At 38.6% G+C, this 17808-nt stretch overlaps 1 protein-coding gene across 1 annotated transcript in view; it reads right to left on the bottom strand.

Annotated features, from left to right (window-relative positions):
* The window catches only part of LOC121958382 (zinc finger protein 385B-like), an 82640-nt gene extending 65812 nt beyond the window's left edge, over positions 1–16828 (bottom strand). The window contains exon 1 of the mRNA XM_042507275.1: positions 16694–16828. Coding sequence (XP_042363209.1) covers positions 16694–16736 — 43 coding nt within the window. The 5' untranslated portion in view covers positions 16737–16828. The remainder of the gene's footprint in view (positions 1–16693) is intronic.
* Positions 16829–17808: the final 980 nt, after the last annotated feature.

Here is a 17808-nt window from a genome sequence, read left to right as displayed (position 1 = left end):
CATGAATGACAGTAGTGTACTGGAAAACTAACAGTGCTCACAGTCAAATGCAAGCAGAGGAAAAAAGTGCCTTAATTTTTAAAAATTAGAATTCATTCATTCAAATAATCACAGCGCAGCATTCAATAAATTTTTTTGTTGATGATTGGTGATTTTATCTGGTGAGTCAAACAGTCCAAAAGCTGTTAAGTTCAAAACATGATAGCATGCAATGTCATCAGGTTATTGGTGATGTGCCGATATTATCGCGCACTCTTGAGGTGTCAGGTAGCTCAGTGGATAGAGCAGGCGCCCCATGTATTAAGGGGGTGTCGTTGCTACAGCGGCCATGGGTTCGATTCCAGCATGTGGCCCTTTGCTGCATGTCATCCCCTCTCTCTTCCCCTTTTGCGCTAGGACTAGGAATCTCCTGTCCTATCAAAAAAAGGCAAAAAAATCTTTAAAAAAAAATATATCATGCATCCTTAATAACAGTCAATTTTCATACTTGAAACCGATTAACTACTGCAAAGCTAGATTGCAGGGTGAACTTTAACTTAACTAAAATTATTTCATGTTGCTGTGACCCTGGACATCCTGCCAAATTCTGTTCAAACTCTCAAACTCTATATGGAAAATAGGCACAAATTAAAATACACACTGAACAGGGACCACACCTCATCTTAAGGTGGTATTTCCAGTAGGCGAGGATGCATCTGACACTGACAATATCCTGTTGTGTGCTACATGTGTGAAAGAGTAATTCCAGACAATGTCTGGACTTCTTCTGGGAAAACAGCTTGACTTTAAAAATAAATCTCAATAGTATGACAGCAAGAGACAGAACAGGATTAAGAGAGTAGGGCAGAAAGAGCAATGACATAAGATAAACGTCCTTGACCTAAATTGTACCAGATATGTGGAGCATTTTTTAAGCTCTCAGCCATCAGGACAACCAAATTTCATAATTTCATAATTGCACAAACCTGCAACAATTTCCCAGCCGATGTTAGAGAAGCCCTGACTCCGACCACTTTTAAGTCAAAGCTAAAAAACTACTATTTTCTACACTTCCTTCTCCACCCACTAACGACTGCAAGCTTATTTTTAAACTTGATTTTAAATCGTTTTAAATGATGTTTTACCTTTGAACCTCTTGTCTGCACTTTTGCTATTTTTTAATGATTTTTATTTTTAAAAAATTGTAAATCATTCAGTAATTAATTCTACCTTTCAATATCTTTTCTGTATACTTAGCTATGTGTTATATTTATTACTCTGTACTTTGAATTGCCTTGTTTTATGAAATGTGCATACAAATAAAGCTGCATTGCCTTGTCTAGTGAAGCACTTCTTTTTTCTACTGTACTAATGTACAAAGTCAGGATATTACAACATATTAAATCATACTTTGAAAATTTTAACATCCCCCACAAACAAATTAAGGCTGATGTTTCAACGAGGAAAGAATACAAAATAAATAAAAACAGCCAAGATAAGAATGCAAAGCCATTTGTTGCTGCATATCTAAGCTTTTGATAAACAACTTTGACAAATCACCTCTGTGAGCTTTCACTGCTCAGTCCCAGGACTAAAAACACACTACATGTCAGCATATGCTTTAAATGGACTAAATATATATTGCGAGTTTCACAAATCTTTCAGGCAGGTTGAGGGACATAAAAATGTGGCGGGAGTGCTGATTATAATGAGATGGATTAGTTGAGACAACTGTGCTGTTCTCCTCTCTGACAGGAGATGTGGGCTGTTGAAGTCAGCTGTAATCCTCCTCTTCCTTCCTTCCACACTCAAGAATTGACCTAAATTCTCTTTAATAGTTTTAGATTCATTTAACAAATGGTGTTTATTGGAAGAATTAGCATGTCTAAGTGTTGCCCAAAAAAAAAAGGTGTGAAATTGTAAAATCAAGCTGTTATGTGTCCCATGCTATCCATCCTGTTAATGACAAGGAAATAAACATACTGGCTATTTGGAGAATTCAGTATTATTTATCTGCTGAAGATTGAATTTAAATCCTGCTGAGAAACTTTTTGGAAGATAGTGTAGAGGAAACATCAATGTGCTATATTTAACATCATATTTCTGCGGTTCAGCCAAGAACAGTAAATTTCTTTCATTAACTGTAAAAGCGTGCATGTAGAAGCAGCCTGTTCTCACTCCAAACTCAACACATAGCGCTGCTTTGTCAGTGCTTTAGATGCTGAAGTGTGACGCCAAAAGCCATCTTCCGCGTCCAACCAGAACCCGGCTGGACGGCGTCAGATCAGAACGTGGTCAGACAGAACCGGTGATGTTGTTATTGTATGCTGGCAGACAGCCAGAAGGCACTGGGCACGTCCGCAGGCAACGCGCACAGGCGGCGTCACGTGAGAACGCGGCCGGACGGAACAGGTCATGTGTGCACAAAACGCAGAAGGACAACGTCAGGTAATAGTGCTGCCAGTGATGTCGTGATATAAGGAGCTCAACTGCACTTACAGCGCAGGCAAGTGAGGAGGTGTATGGGTCTCACAGACAACCGATTTTCGTGCAGGAGTGAGGAGTTTGCTTCCAGTGAGGATGTGTATTTTTTTTCTAAACCTTACCATGTGCCTCTTTTGCTTAAACCTAACCATGAGTTTGTTGCCTAATTCTAAGCCTTGTGACAGTCCACGCTGTTGCCTAAACATGAAGGCCATGCTGCTTTGTGCATGCTGTGACATCATGGTGACGGGCAATGTCAAATCAGGGTCAAGTGCCATTTATAACGACGAAGTCATTAGTCAGAGGTCTCAGTTTCTAACATTCAGTTGTCTTCACAAGTGCTATGATGTCTGATTGAACAACTTTATCTCCTACAAGTATATCTTTAGCTGCTCAAACTCTGGAATATAAATAAATAATCGTGGTAGCCATTTGAAAAACTTCAGCTGAGGACTTTTAATTTCTCTTGTCACCGACACACGCGTGTAAACACGTCTGCATTTGTAGAGGACCCCGGGGCAGAGCATGGTTAAGCCACTTCCTGCCTGTTCTCCCTTTGGGCTTGGTGCTCTTGACAGCTCTCAGATCAGTCACTACATGACACTGATAACACAAGCTGAAGTAGGGACTTGTTACATCTCCGTCACAGAGACATGCACCATATCCCAATCCGTCTCCCTGCCGCCCTGTTTAAGTGCTTTTTCAGCTGTGGCACCAAGTTACTCTCTCACTGTCTCTAGAACTTAAGCAAAATACTAAATATGTTTATGTAAACTGATGACGTGCCAAGTAGAAATACTTCCATTTGGAGAGGAAACGTATGATTTCCATGTGAAGTGATAGCAGGAGGTGGGAGGAGGGAAGCATGGAGGCAAGGATGAGTAATGAGGATGACTAAGAGATGTGTTCAAGGTGGTTTTCCATGTCATTTGTCTAGCCCATGTCTAGCTTTATCAGTTGATAAATATACATTGTGTGGAGTTGGGAGTGAGACCCCTGTGTTGCAGGGTTTTTCCTGCATCGAGAATTACAGGGCAGCCGCCTCCGTCCCATTTTGACCCGCCTCCACCTCTCCAGAAAACTTCAATGGGTGTCATAATGGAAAACACTATTTTCTAACAAGCTTGTGGTTTTCTGTCATTTGTAACTGCAACTGCGGCATTATGCAGATGAGGTGGTGCTATCGTACTTAGCACAGTGCAAGGGGAAAAGCACTGCCAAAACTGCCACAATGGAAGAAAAGAGCCGTCTATTTTGGACAGCAGCAATACGGAGGACAGCCTGGTGCACCACAGTGTTTCCACTAGTAAGGTCTTTGCCACCACAACACAAAAATCAAAGAAAACAAACCTCCTTTAGCTTGCCAAGGTGGTTCCCAAACTGCAGACCAATGGTCAAGACCAACAAATAACAAGAAGGGTTGCATTTTAGTGAGTCATTGCTGTGTTTCCATCAGCTTTTTAGGCTCGAAAGGTGGGTTCTTGAAGCGACCGGTCAGAAGGGATAGTTCGTTGAAAAGCATTTGTTTTTTAAGGATACATAAAAAAGATGAAGAAAAATGTCTCACTGAAAAAAAAAGAAAGAGAGAGAAAGACAGAAAAAAAGAGAGAAACAGATTCATAAATATACTAAATACATAATTAAAATTATGATACAGAATTATTATAATTTTTAAGCACTTTTTAAGCACAACTGATCTCCTGTTGTAAATAAAAATCATTGCTGCAAATGTGGTCACCAGCTTACAAAAAGTGCACCTAAAGTCCCAGTGCCAATCAACCCCTGTGGCAGGAGACATCAGTAGTGACACTGCTTCCAATGTGCAAGATTGATCTCTGTGTTATTATGCTGATTCTTGGCTATCTGAATTAGTAATCATGCAGCCAGACTTTTGCTTTTCACTTCTGTGAGAATTGCTGAGGTATCTAGTCACCTGGTGAAGAAATTCAAAAGTGTTTTATTTCTGGAGAAAATCATCCCACACAATTGCAGATAAGATCTAATTATTCAGCCTCCAAGTTCTTATCTGTGCTGACTTGTATTGGAAACCTGACAGGCTAAATTGGATTGACTTTTAATTAGGTGCACTCCCCAGGTAAAATGAGTTTAATTACCTGAATTATCGCACTGGCTCCTTAAGGTGGTTAGACATAGAGAAACACTGGATAGCTTTTTCAACATATAAACCACTCTGAGTGCCAGTCAACTGTTTGAATCAAATATGTATCAGGCTCGAAAACCAATCCAATAGCCAGAAGAAATTTTGAAACCAAAAGTTTCTGCAAACCATGGATGCCTTATATTTGCATTTTATGTAGCAGAAACATTGAAACATTGCATTTGAACTAGTGGTTGACTGATATTTGTTTTTCAGGGCTGATACCGATACCAATTATCGGTAGTTAATGAGACCAATAACCGATATGCATTTAAAAATAAAAATCTTTCTGTCAATATTTCAAATTTGGAATATAACAAACTCCAATTCAAAACTTTGTTTAAAATGCCTTTAGCAAATAAATAATCAAAACTTAAACTTTCAACAACAAATACAGCAACTTCCTAGCAACTTTGTCTATAAAATCAAGTGAAAATTTAAATAAAAAAATAAATAAAAATAGCTCCCTGGGGTTTTACAAAGTAAAAGTTCCTCCAATGCCAACATTTTCTTTGTACTTAATTTATTCATTTTATCAGCAATCATTAAAATAAAACACCAATACAGATACAATTTACACTAAAATTGCAACTGCTAAAACTACACGTCAACAACAAATTTTACAATTAGACCGCACTATCAACACTATTGTTATGAAAAAAAGACTGAGGGTTGATGTAATAGCCTTTGCTCCTGCACTTAAGACACACACACACACACACACACACACACACACACAGCTAATCTGCTGTCTTTCTGTGTGTGTGTGTGTGTGTGTGTGTGTGTGTGTGTGTGTGTGTGTGTGTCTGCCCATCCAGCAGTGATACCGGGCTGTTCCTACAATAATATAGAAAAGAACAGACCAGACGCTGAAAGTACTTCAGCAGAGTAGTGGAGTGTAGTACTGACATAAATTGGTCTGAGTAAAGGAGCAGGAGACTTCACTTCTTGCTAAATACAAACAAAATATTTTCTCCACTAAACAGGTAGTAGGGCTGCACAACTAATTGAAATATTATCAAAATTGCAACATGGCCACGTGCAATATCCATCCTGGCCTATAAATTATATTCCAGACATGCTTGTTTGGCAAAGACCCCAACAAAAATCATTTTTTGTAATTTCTTTCTTTTTTCATTGAAAATGAAATGCAAATATCAAAATAATTTCAATGTGACGGGTTTTTTTTTTTTTGTATATTAATCAGCCCTAACAGAAACAAAATGTAAATCACACCAATAGGGGTATACAACAATAAGTGATCATACTGAGTCATCTCAGTAAGATGACCAATAATCATAATTGTTAGTGGAAATAACAGTCCAGAGGCTTCACCTTCAGCTCCCTGTGATTCAGTAATGACTAAAACAGACGGCACTAGACGAGCAGCTGGGCCACGCTATAATGGCTCCTTCAATTAACGACCATTTAATTTGGCCTGCTTGACTGTTTTTTTGTGTTGAGTAGTAATGGCCACCAGAGAGAATATAACACGCCATTTAATGGAGGAACAAAGAGCAAAATTTTAGAACAAAAGTCTGCATGACAAATCAGGTGCAAACAAAAGCTATTTGATCAGAGGAAACCTGAGGAGGACAGAAATTGTTTCTAAATGGCTGTGATGCTTCCTTTCTTTGAAAATAAATCTGACTTCTGATGTCGCCCGCTATGTGACATGCATCTAGTTTAACTGTTGAGGTTTTCTGCTATAAGTCAGAGTATGATGACTGTTTTCTCACGATGTCTTAAGGATATCTATAACCTTTATTTATTTCAGATAGATGAGATTGTGTTATGCATTACTATATCAAATTTATCAGCTTTTGTTTTGTTTTGTTGGATGCTGTCTACTCATCACTTGCTGATTATCCAACTTACACTGCAGAAAATCACACACCACACCTGTTTAAATATTGTCCTTCTGGACATGATGGCATACTGTAGGCGAAAAGTATTCAGAGGAGGGGAAAAAGTCTTTGACTGCAAACTACAGTCAAAGTGCCACCGGTATTTCTGTGCTAGGTTTATTTTTTGGTATAAGGAGTATCTGAGGTGTTGTCTTAAATAGAGGGGGATAACATGGGACACCATCAGTGGTGTAGCAGATCAGAAATGGTCAAAGATGGTTCTATAATGGGGAGAAATTCCCTAAAATGAGCAAAAGCCTCTTCAATTCTGGATTGATTCAAAAAGCAAAAATCTAATTTTATGTTGACAAAACAAAAAAGGGATTTGGGGACATTTTCAGTTTTAGAATTTAACGATTAGTTTTGCAAGATGAACTATTTTGTGAAAACTTTGTGTGCTATAAAGTGCAGACGAAATGAAGTGCCAATTTCCAGGACTAGGAAAGTAGCCCACCAACCAACACAACTGCACCACCACTTTATACATTTTCAGACAATTCCTAAACTAAAAAATAGTACCTCCTTTTCTATTTACTAAAATAAGAATTGATTCTGAATTGAATAATGCCCCAAGATTTGGAATAAGAGCACAGTTTGAGATTCCCAAAGATTCCCAACCCTAAAAAGCTGATGAATTGTTTCTCTGACAGTTTTTTTCTTTAAACGTGGAAATACTGTAGTACTTGGAAAGTTAACTTTTTTGTTCAAACTTACAATTCTGTCTTAAAGACACCTAAAGTTTTCAGTCTGCCGCAGAAAATTGATAAGCGGAGGTGATAAAGTAAGTCCCTAATATCCTGACGCATCATGTCTTGCGATCAAATTTTAAGTCAAAATCAAGATAAAAAGCATCAAAATCGTATAAGCCTACATAATACTCTTTCTGAGGAGTTTTTTCAGTGTCTCCTATAAAGGTCATGTTCTTTATGGTTATGTCAAAGTCATAAATCCTCCCTGTAGCACATACAGACAACAAATAATTACACACATATGTGGGCGTACACACCTTTATACTGAACACACACACGCACGCACACACACACACAAAGACAGACACTTTCCCACTGCTGCCTGCTGTGTTGAATCTGCACCTGCAATGCAGCCACAAGGGAATGGAGGGGTAATGGACCGTAGGAAATTCAGCTTCCCACACAGCCCTCAAGGTGTCTGCCCATCCCTCTGTCCAAATGACGGGGACTCAAAGAGCAACTATCCATCAGGGCTGTTGTGTATAAGGCAAAGTAGGCATCCAAATAGACTTTATTATTCCAAAGCATTTATGCAGTAAATGCAGGAAAAAAACTGACATACACTAGGGTTTGGTGATACCATCCAAATTACATATGGCAATGTCCACGGGAATGTGATGTGTTTAAAGAAGCCTCTTAAACAGTATGCCCTACTTCTTTGCTCTTTTACTTGGTTGTAATTAGGGAGCCTTGTGTTAAAATCTTGGCCAGATGAAAAATAGCCTCCTGGTTGATTCTGGCATTTTTACACAATGTGTATTTATTAATTTGCACTGTCCCTTCTTAAATAAACTAAACTAAGAAGCCTCATTTTGATGCAAAGATTTGTACATTACCAGGAATGTAGGAAAACATGGAGGTAAAAGCAGCGCTGTGATTATTTAAACGTGAAAGTACTGCAAAAATATTTTATCCCTAAAATCAATAAATGATTGTGATCTCAATATTCAACAAATAATCATGCCTGTGGGAGTGCAGGAATGACAAGACGAAGAGACTAATCGAGCAGGTTACTCTCACTTCGAAACAGCAACAACACATGCCAAAACAAGCTCCAGATCACCTGCCTTTAAACCCATGCCATCAAAAACACTCCCCAAGACTGCATTTCCCAGAATCCCCTTCTGTCAACTCTAAACTCTGCCCCTTAAAGAAGCAACAGTCTCTGGTGAATGTCTATAATGTGGGTCACCACATGACAATGATTTTGGCCATAATCAAGCAGCCCTTTGCTGATCAGTGACAGTGACTAATCTTCACGATAGCGGCAGCAAATTTGGTTGCTAAAAAGATGCCTCTTGGATGGTGGATACATTGGAATTGTTACGTTTTAAGCATGCAATTAATTAATGCTGCTGCAAACACGCACCCTGGTGTTGGTGTGGAAGCACAGACAGACGGGACTTTTAAAACACTATAGCGGACTCAGTGCTCGATGACTGACTGCCATCGGCCCAAATTAAATATGCAAAACAGCATTTTTGGTTGAGCTAACCTAACCACCAGCATTTTGGAAAAATACAGAGGTGGATAAATCATTAGATTCTGTAATATAATGTGTATATATGCACGATACTGGATTTTTTGTCGATATGCCTAATTTCAGGCATGACAGGAAGAAGCCCTTTTTTTACACCGAGGAGTTTTGTGTGTGAGACCGAGGAGAGACAGTGTCTGTGTGTGTTAAGTTTGTGCCTTGTCAGGATCAACAGTCCAGCAGCCACAAAAACACTTTTTCTGTTTCTCCAAACAGTAAGGCTGATGATTCGACCTCAGCACAGATGATTCACACTGTCGATGTAGTGATATACGAGCTGTGAAAACTACTTACAGTAGGTGTGATCAAACATTTAACTTATTGACAGAAAGCCTGCCTCTCTTCACTTTTCACTTTATTACAGCCAAGTATTGACTCGCCTGTGTTGTCATTACATGTATCCTATTGATCTTCTGTGGGCATTTTGATATTCTCGCAGCACCCTGAAGTATTGTTTTTCCACCCTCAGCTCCAGCTGACAGACATTTGTTAGGAGGGGGTCAGTGGAGAGTCGGAGAGGTGGCTTGACCCTGTCTTCACTTCTGAGCAGCCAAATAAAGATCACAGTTATCAGTCCAGAGGCAGGTTTAAGCCGCCGCTGTGTGAAGGAGACTGTCATCTGACTTGTAATGACACAAGCCGAGAGCCATTACATCTTTGATGGGAGACGTAAACTGAAATCCATTTCAGTGTGTGTGGGGTTAGGGGGGGGGGGGTTGCGGAGAGCAATCTGTTTTGGGTCTGTTGTGATAAGGCTGCACATTTACTGCTTCCTCCGAGGGTGACCGTGGTTTGTAATTTCACCGACAGTCCGTTCAAAACCATCATTGATGCTAGATAGCATGTTTTTTTCCCAGATTAGCCACACAGAAAGAAGAAAGAGGGATTTTGTCTAAACATTTGTCGTCTTAATTGTCACTTTTTACGTGTTACTATCGGACATCTGCAGAGGAAATGTGTGCTGACAACACAGGCAGGGGGTGCAACAATACAATCCTGGGTAGAAAATGGCTGCTGTGGAGCACTCTGGTGAATTTGAGACCGGAGGGCTTTGGCTTTGACAGTGTTGATCATTTGCACCATTTTCTTACCCCTATTTTATATCAGTGTCCTTAGTATTTTGCCAATGTAAATATAAAGAAATATTCAATAGAACTGAAACAATTTTCGATTAACAGATATGACACATTTTATGGTTCCAGCTTCTGAAAAGCGAGAATTTTCTGTTTTTCCCTGTTTGTGAAATTAATAATTCTAAGCGACAAAATGCTTAATTAGTTAAGTGAAAATTAAAGAGATAATTCATGTAAAAAAAATCAATCAGTGCTTTTCACATAAATATTATTTATAAGCAAAGGCATAATACAACATATTATTTTTGTAGGTAGGGTGTTTTTTAAAGTCCCCAAGAAATAAAAAATACATTTCCCTGTATTAACCCAGTGTCCCTTTGCCAACTGATCATTTATCACTTAAAAATAAAAATCAGTAAAAAAAAATCAGTAGAAGGGTACTTTTAAATTAAAATCCCTGTCTTTTCCCTTTCTTTAAAACCAGGTTAAAACAGTTTCAAATGTTTGATGACTCATCCAGGGGAGTCTAAAAACGTTGATTGACTAGCTAGCCAAAACAGTTATATAAAATCGCACTTCAGCGTTTGTGGGTTGTCTATGAGCACACAGAGCAATATGGAGAGAGATAGGAAGAGATTCGTGATTGGATATCAGTGTGCAAAACCTTAAATTTCATTTTCAAAATAATGTGGCGGAGGTGTACTTCATTCATCTCTTCCCCCGTCTTCCTCCTCACCTGCTCACATTACTGCCACTATCACTCATTAAGGTTGCAAAATGCAAAATGTGACTGAATAGTCAGAGTCTAGAGCTCTGCAAAAGCCCTGCTTTGTGTGTATATCTGCGAGAGGCAGAGAGCTGCAGGAGAGAGCAAGAGAACCAAAATGCCGGTGGCTTATAAAAACGACGTAACAATTTACACTCAATGTTTGGGATATAGTCATTTAATATATCACACCTGGAACAAGCTGCGATACCTCGAGTATATTCGATGTATCGCCCACCCCTACATCAAACAGACTGAGGTCACCATGGTGAGATGATGCTACTGGTGTACCGTCCTGACTGATTTAAGACCTGTGGTCTGAAATGCCACAGAGCAGGTGGTACACTCCATCTGCACCTTTAAGAGGCTGGAAACCTACTATAGGCAATATCTGTAGAAAAACAATTTACTGCATAAGAGGCAAATATCTCAAACATGATGAAATATTTCACATCCTTTGAGAAACCCAAAAGTCACACATCTACAGTGAAATATACCATCGTAAATTATTCTAACAAAAACTAAGCATGTTTTAATGTCACATATATTTTGAGAAAGCAGCTTCAACTGCACAGGGTGTCGTGTAAGTGTTTTCACATTAAGCACGGTTGTTTTATAATGTGCCCAGACGCTATTAGTCCCCTTTCCCTTTCTCTCTCATTACTAATGTCGATCTGTGCCCAAGTGCACATGAGTCCGATACATTAGGTGGCAGTATGCAAATTGCTGGTTTGTCATCTGCCAATACACACACACACTGTAAAGTATTGTAATTTTACAGCAGGATGTTAACATTTTTAATCTGTGGTTTATTGTTAATATACAAGAAAATTTGTTAAATTACACTTAAATGTTTTTTTTAAACAGAGCTGCAATGTATTCCTATATGTGACTATTCATGTGTGTAAAAGTTGCAATGTCAGTATTTATTTAGATAAAAATAATAGCTGTGTTGAAAAGTATGTAAAAACTAAATAGTGCATAAAAACAAAGCCAACTGTAAGAACATTAAAAATACAATACAATAAAAAGCATCTCCGTCTCTGAGGTGTCCTATTTAATTTAGTTAGTGTTCTGTATTTAGGAGGCAGCACAGATGTGTGCCACTAACTGTGCTTAAACTTTAATTTTATTCAGACCTGTGACCTCCATGTTGTCTGCTCTCTTTAATTTGGCTTGCGTTATTTAGGAATTAAAGACAAGGTTATTGCAGAGACAAAATAAGAGGCTGTGTTTGATTTGACTTGACAGGGTATAAAAACAGTTTTAATTCCTGAGCACAGCATTTAATTATTCTTTTATTTCAAGCCTTGTATAGTATTCTAGACACATTATTCCTACTGGGACTTTGACAACATATTTTTATAATCTTTACATATTAAACTCTTTTATCTATATAATAAACTATTTTGTGTAATTATAATATGTTTTAAGTTAGCATGTAATTATGTGACAAAGTACAGCACAGATAATGGGATCCTCACACTTTATCCTATTGTCTCTTTATATCTGCTTTTTTATTTTTTTTATGTGGTTTCAGTACAATATTTTATGGTTTGTATAGTCCTGGTTTAATTGCATTTTATCTTGCAAACTATCCAGAGGCTCTTCAGATAAGGACACATCCAGCTGTAGTATTATATACTTATGGGATATCTCCTTAGTGTCTATTTAAAACAGAAAAAGAAAACAGCTCTAGGTAATTGACTTAAGGCCTTTGAGTGACGACACTTGCAGAAAAATTTGCAATACATCACACCAATCAAAAAAAGTAATATTCCTTACTCACACAAAAAAAGTGAGGGTGATTGTTCAATCCCTGCTGGACTTTATCAGCAGGAGCCATGAGTCCATTCACAGCAAAGGGCCTGAGCTCAAGCTGCTCCCGTCCCAATCTCGTTCCACATGATTATTCTCAATTTCACAGCCGATGGTTTTTACTGAGACAGACGGCAGCGGCCAAATGCCAAAGTGCAGAGCAGAGCGCTCTGAGGTGGTGGAGAAAGTTAGACAGGGAGAAATAAAGATAGGCTGGTCACTCAACTTGATCACCAGTGTTTGGGATAGAAGGTATAAGTGAATGTGACCTATTGCCTGGTGCAGGATGGCGAGGGATGCAGGACGCTGCTAGATCTCAGGTCCAACAGTACACGCCTGGCTTTATGTGAAGCTAAATGTTGTTGTTGCAGGTAGAAACAAGGATAAAGCAAAGAAAATCAAGTCTATTCTATATACACTGTCCTGCAGCTGAAACTAAGAAAATGCCTTCCAAACCTGTGGGTCTGGAAGGCATGTTTTCTTTACTTTTTTTCTTTTTCTTCTTCTTTTTTTTTTTTATTTTAAACTTTTTGGCTTTCTATTCTAAAAAACATTTTGTTTTTTCTAAATATTATAATTTTCTTTTAAAATTGTTGGTTATTTCTTTAAAGAAAACATGCCTTCCAAACCTTTGGGCCCAACAAAATAAAAATCACCAAAGATGACATCACAGCCAGAAACTGTAAAATCTTAAATTTTCATTGGATTTTCAAATTTCGTTTCTTGAACAAATCAAGTAGGAGGACCATTGCACGAATTTGTCCCAAGTCATTCAGGCTCAAGGAAAAATATGTGTAGCTTTGGGGAGGGTAAAAAAAACAACAAAAAAACCCAAACAGCCACCCCTCTTCTCTGATAAATAAAGAAGAGTCCCTTATTTTGAAAGAAAAAAAGGCCACATAATGACAAGAACAGGGCAATGAAACAGCTATAAACAAAAAACAACCCTGTCTCACTCTACAGCAGGAAACCGCTTCAAAATTGAAGCTCGGTGATGCAAATTCACTGTACTTTAAAATAAAGTGTGTTTTTCACAAACTCAACATGATTCCATTCAGAATGGACCCACGTCCAACTTTTGGACCGTGATCCACCAGTTGAAAACCACTACACTAGAGCAACAAATCTGTAGCTGAAAACACCCCCCACAATTTGTATATTCTTGACTATGGATGTCAACAGTTAACCATTAATTTCCTAATAAACAAGAATATGTTTGACTATTTACACATATAAGTCTATGAGATTTCAATTTAATTTACTGCACTGTGCACCAACCGGGACTGATCGGAGACTTTGTTTCAACTAGATCCCACCAAACTCTGGTGGTACACAGAGCTAAAGCAAGCGAATTAGTGAAGACAATAGGTGCATGCTTTTGTTATTGCTGCTAGCCGGCTGTCTGTCAAAGAAAAATTTTCAAAGACAAGACAATTATATCACAAAACATTAAAATTTCACCACCTTTTCATGGATAACTTTAAAACGCAGCACTAAAGCTCACTGAGTCAATGGAGTGTCGGTCTAAAAGGAAAGGCTTGTCTTGAATTTCACGTCATTTTCCAGTTTTACACCTTAAAAATTAACTGGTTAGTTGCAAGTTAATGGGTGTTGGACTATCAAAAGTCAAACTAACTAAAACTGACATCCCTAATCATAAGATTTACTTCTTCAGGAGGTGCAAAAGAAAAGCGTACAGCGAGGCGGGAGAAGTCAGAGTATATATTTTTCACAGGTACTGCAGGTAAGGTTGGCTCTTTTTTTTTTGCCCACAAAGTACTGGTGGCCTTGCACCACAATTTCAAAACCTTTCTGGTCATTTAGTCCTGGTCTTGTGAAACTGCCTTTTTTATGGTTCCTTTTGCCAAAATTGCCTTTTTGAAGACTTGAGATGTGCTCAGACTGCCACTTCCTTTAAAAGCAGCCTCACAACAACTGCAGTTCAGTTATACTGTAGCTGTTACCAGTCTGCTTTCTTAACATGTTTAATTTAACGTGTGTATTTAACATAATAAGGCACAAAGTGAGTTTATCTTGCACATGTTGGCTTTGTCTTATGTTAGGAAGCTCATTTCTTCATACTGCCTGGAGGGTGAGCCTGGCCCAGCTGTGTACACACCTAAAAGCCCAACAGAATCACACAAGGTGCGACAAAAACGCTATGAACTCTCCCAGCCTCACACAGGAGGAGTGCTAGTGAAAATTACAGCATCTCTCCGGAGAGTGGGCAGTAGGAGGTGCGGGATTTGATGAATCAAGGACCTTTTGTTCACTGCGAAAATGACTGCTTGCATGCAGTTGGAAAGAACATCTCTTCAGCGATGCGGCGGTGCTTGGCAGGCAGGCGGGCGTCATTTGGAGCCATTTAGGTTTGAAGCTGACGCAGAGGGGGACGGAGGAGTGCAAGGTCATTTAAAGAGGATGCAGAAGATGATGTGGCCAGTGCTGGGTGTTTAAGTGGGTCTACCCTGCTTGAATTGAGTAGTCGCAGAGTATGCCATGGCAACACTCACAGTGATGACAGTGTGAGACACACAGGAAGAAACACAACTGGATTGAAATATGACCAGCAAGGTTGAAACATGAGGTGTTTCAACAAAGTCAATGATGTATTTGAGACTATAAGTTGATTAGAAAATGAATCAGCAACTACTTTAATATTCGAATAAGCACTTAAATCATTATTTTTTTCTGCAAAATGCCAAATATTGTCTCTAAAATGTAAATAAAGGAACAGTATTTAAGATTTAGGGGAATTCAGTAGCATCTATGGGTGTGGATTGCTGAATGCAACCAGTCGAAACTTCTCCCAATCAGACTTCCTTCAGTGTTAATTGTTCGGAAGGTTTTTACCAGGGGCCAAAATTATCCACAGAGGTCCCTTCCTTTACCAAAACAAACAAAACCGGTGATTTAAACGTGTGAAAACACTGAATAGGAGTTTCACGTTTAAAAAAAAATTGTGTTTTTTCAGCGCTATCTTTGGCTGTTGCAAAAACATGAAAATGCAAATAATCCCCTGTAGAGTCAGTGCTTGCTTTGTCTGTTCTGGGCTTCTGTAGAAACATGATGCAGTGCAACAATAGGCGAGGAACCGCTCCCTATGTCGATATAAACAGCTCATTCTATTAGAAAAACACAACAATACTTATTTTCAGGTGATTATACACTAAAGGAGACATGTTATTCAATTTCTGCCAATATACCCCCTAAAATCCTACACCCTGGACCTTTAAATACGCTTCATAAAAGTTTGTATCGTCTCTATCACGTTTACACTTTAAGTCAGCTAAGATATGGATAATAATCTTATTAGAAAAACATGAATCTGTCTGTTAAGATCAACTTCAAAGCGCTATGTGATAAATAACCACCAATCACTGAGTTCACCTTTTTTCTTCTTGGGTTGACATTATGGACCTATTTGCATTTTTGCACATAACATAACACACTATTAATGAGCAACATGCTCTAGAATGATCTAGTCGTTTGCAAAAAAAAAGTTTTAAAAGGACTACGAATATTCTCAAAAGAGCCAAGATGACACTGCTTCACAAGAGATAATAGAAACATTGAAAACAAACCAGCAAATGGGAAGACGGGGAAATGTTAATATGGACACAAATTCTGCATTTTCTTGTTGGTGCCTACATTTAAAATCTCTGATTTCAAACTTCTTGAACATACTTAGACCAGATGACACACAAAAGCAACTGCACAAACACAAAGGCTACAGTATGGGAAAATGGGGACACATCATTTCCATCAACAGGAGGACCTCAGCTGTCCACAAATCAGGATTTAAAAGAACCCCACTAAAATAACGTTATGTTTGTGCCTCTGAACACTTACCGCTTTAGAAAATGTAAACTATTTCTAAGTAAATAAAATAAACGTTGCTGGAAACTTGATTTAAACTAAGAAAGTAGCTACAGCTGTCACAAGACAAGTATCGGTGGAGGAAGGAAATATTGTGTTGATGTTAGAAAAGTAAGACACTACAGAGACACTGTTGTCCTTGTGTAGCGTTGCAAACAAAGCTAATATCCTGTTTTTGACAGCTTTAGCCAAAAAATGCATTTGACCTCATGACACAGAGAAGCGTTTGCAAACATTTCTAGAAACATTTAGTCGACACACGAGAGCACTCCGCACGTTTCTAAAACGCCAAGCAAACAGAGAAAACAGCTTCGACACGTGCACATTAAAACCGTTTTCCTACCTGTGTAAGACGGTTTCACGGCTCCTCCGTTGTTGCTGTCCATTTCCAGTTTTCACAGATTGCAGCGCGAGCTCAGCTGCAGGCGTTTCAGTCCCGCGAGCAAGTCAAGAAAAGATAAACCACGCGGACAATGTGCGCGCGCTGTGCCACTGCCGCCTGCGCGACTGAGATACCAAATCGCTGCGCGCGAGGATGAGAGAGGGGGAGAGGACAAATGAAATCAGTCGGTGTAAGTAAACAGAGCTGAAGCAAAGGTAGCACAGTATGAAATGTAAAGAACAAAAAAGAGTGAGAGAGATGGACAGTATTTTATTTAAATGTATTAATTAAATTACTTTTAAGAAGCCTAAGCTATTTTGTGATTTGCATTTTGCAGGACAGAAAACCAATAAGATGGAATGTTTAACAAAAATACTTAGAGAGCTTGTATCCTTGTATGTGGATTACTTAAAATACAAAGGGTATAGAATTAGTGTATCACCATGGCCTAAATGTTCAGCTCCTCTGTTGCATTTCAATTGGCTGCTCACTCAGTCACTCAGTTGTAGCTTTGACTGACAGAAACCTCCCAGGATGCACCCCTGCATTGAGATCCTCCACCTCCAAGGTATCCTGATTGGCCACTTCAGTGATGTGGGAAATTAGCAGGGCTCATCTTTAAGGTCAGACCTATAGGAAGGCCACTAAATACCTAAAATGTACAGCCTGGTGTCACTTCCAGGTCATCAAAAAATGCTGTGGCCCTCAGCCACCATCCTGTCATATAAGGATTCAAAATGCACGCTTTAGTGCCTTTTTGAGCCACACCCAGATTTCAAAAAACTGGTAAACTCAACGTAAACCCATCCATATCATTATTGGATGTTCAGAGACAATGATGAAGTGTAAAGTGTGCAAAGTGCATGGCAAAATTATAATATTCATAATAATTATCATTGTTGTTATTATTATTGTTGTTGTTGTTATCATTATTTTTTTTTAATTCAACATAACTGATGAAAATCAATTATGAATAACAAACAGTAAAGGAATACAGTACTAGTAGTAATACAGTAGTATAATATAGTAGTAGTAGTAGTTTTGATTTTTGCCCGGGTGGCCTTTTCAATTTCTCT

The sequence above is a fragment of the Plectropomus leopardus genome, chromosome 19, assembly GCF_008729295.1.
Source record: "Plectropomus leopardus isolate mb chromosome 19, YSFRI_Pleo_2.0, whole genome shotgun sequence".
Taxonomy (NCBI): domain Eukaryota; kingdom Metazoa; phylum Chordata; class Actinopteri; order Perciformes; family Serranidae; genus Plectropomus; species Plectropomus leopardus.
This window is presented reverse-complemented; position numbering and strand designations above follow the sequence as displayed.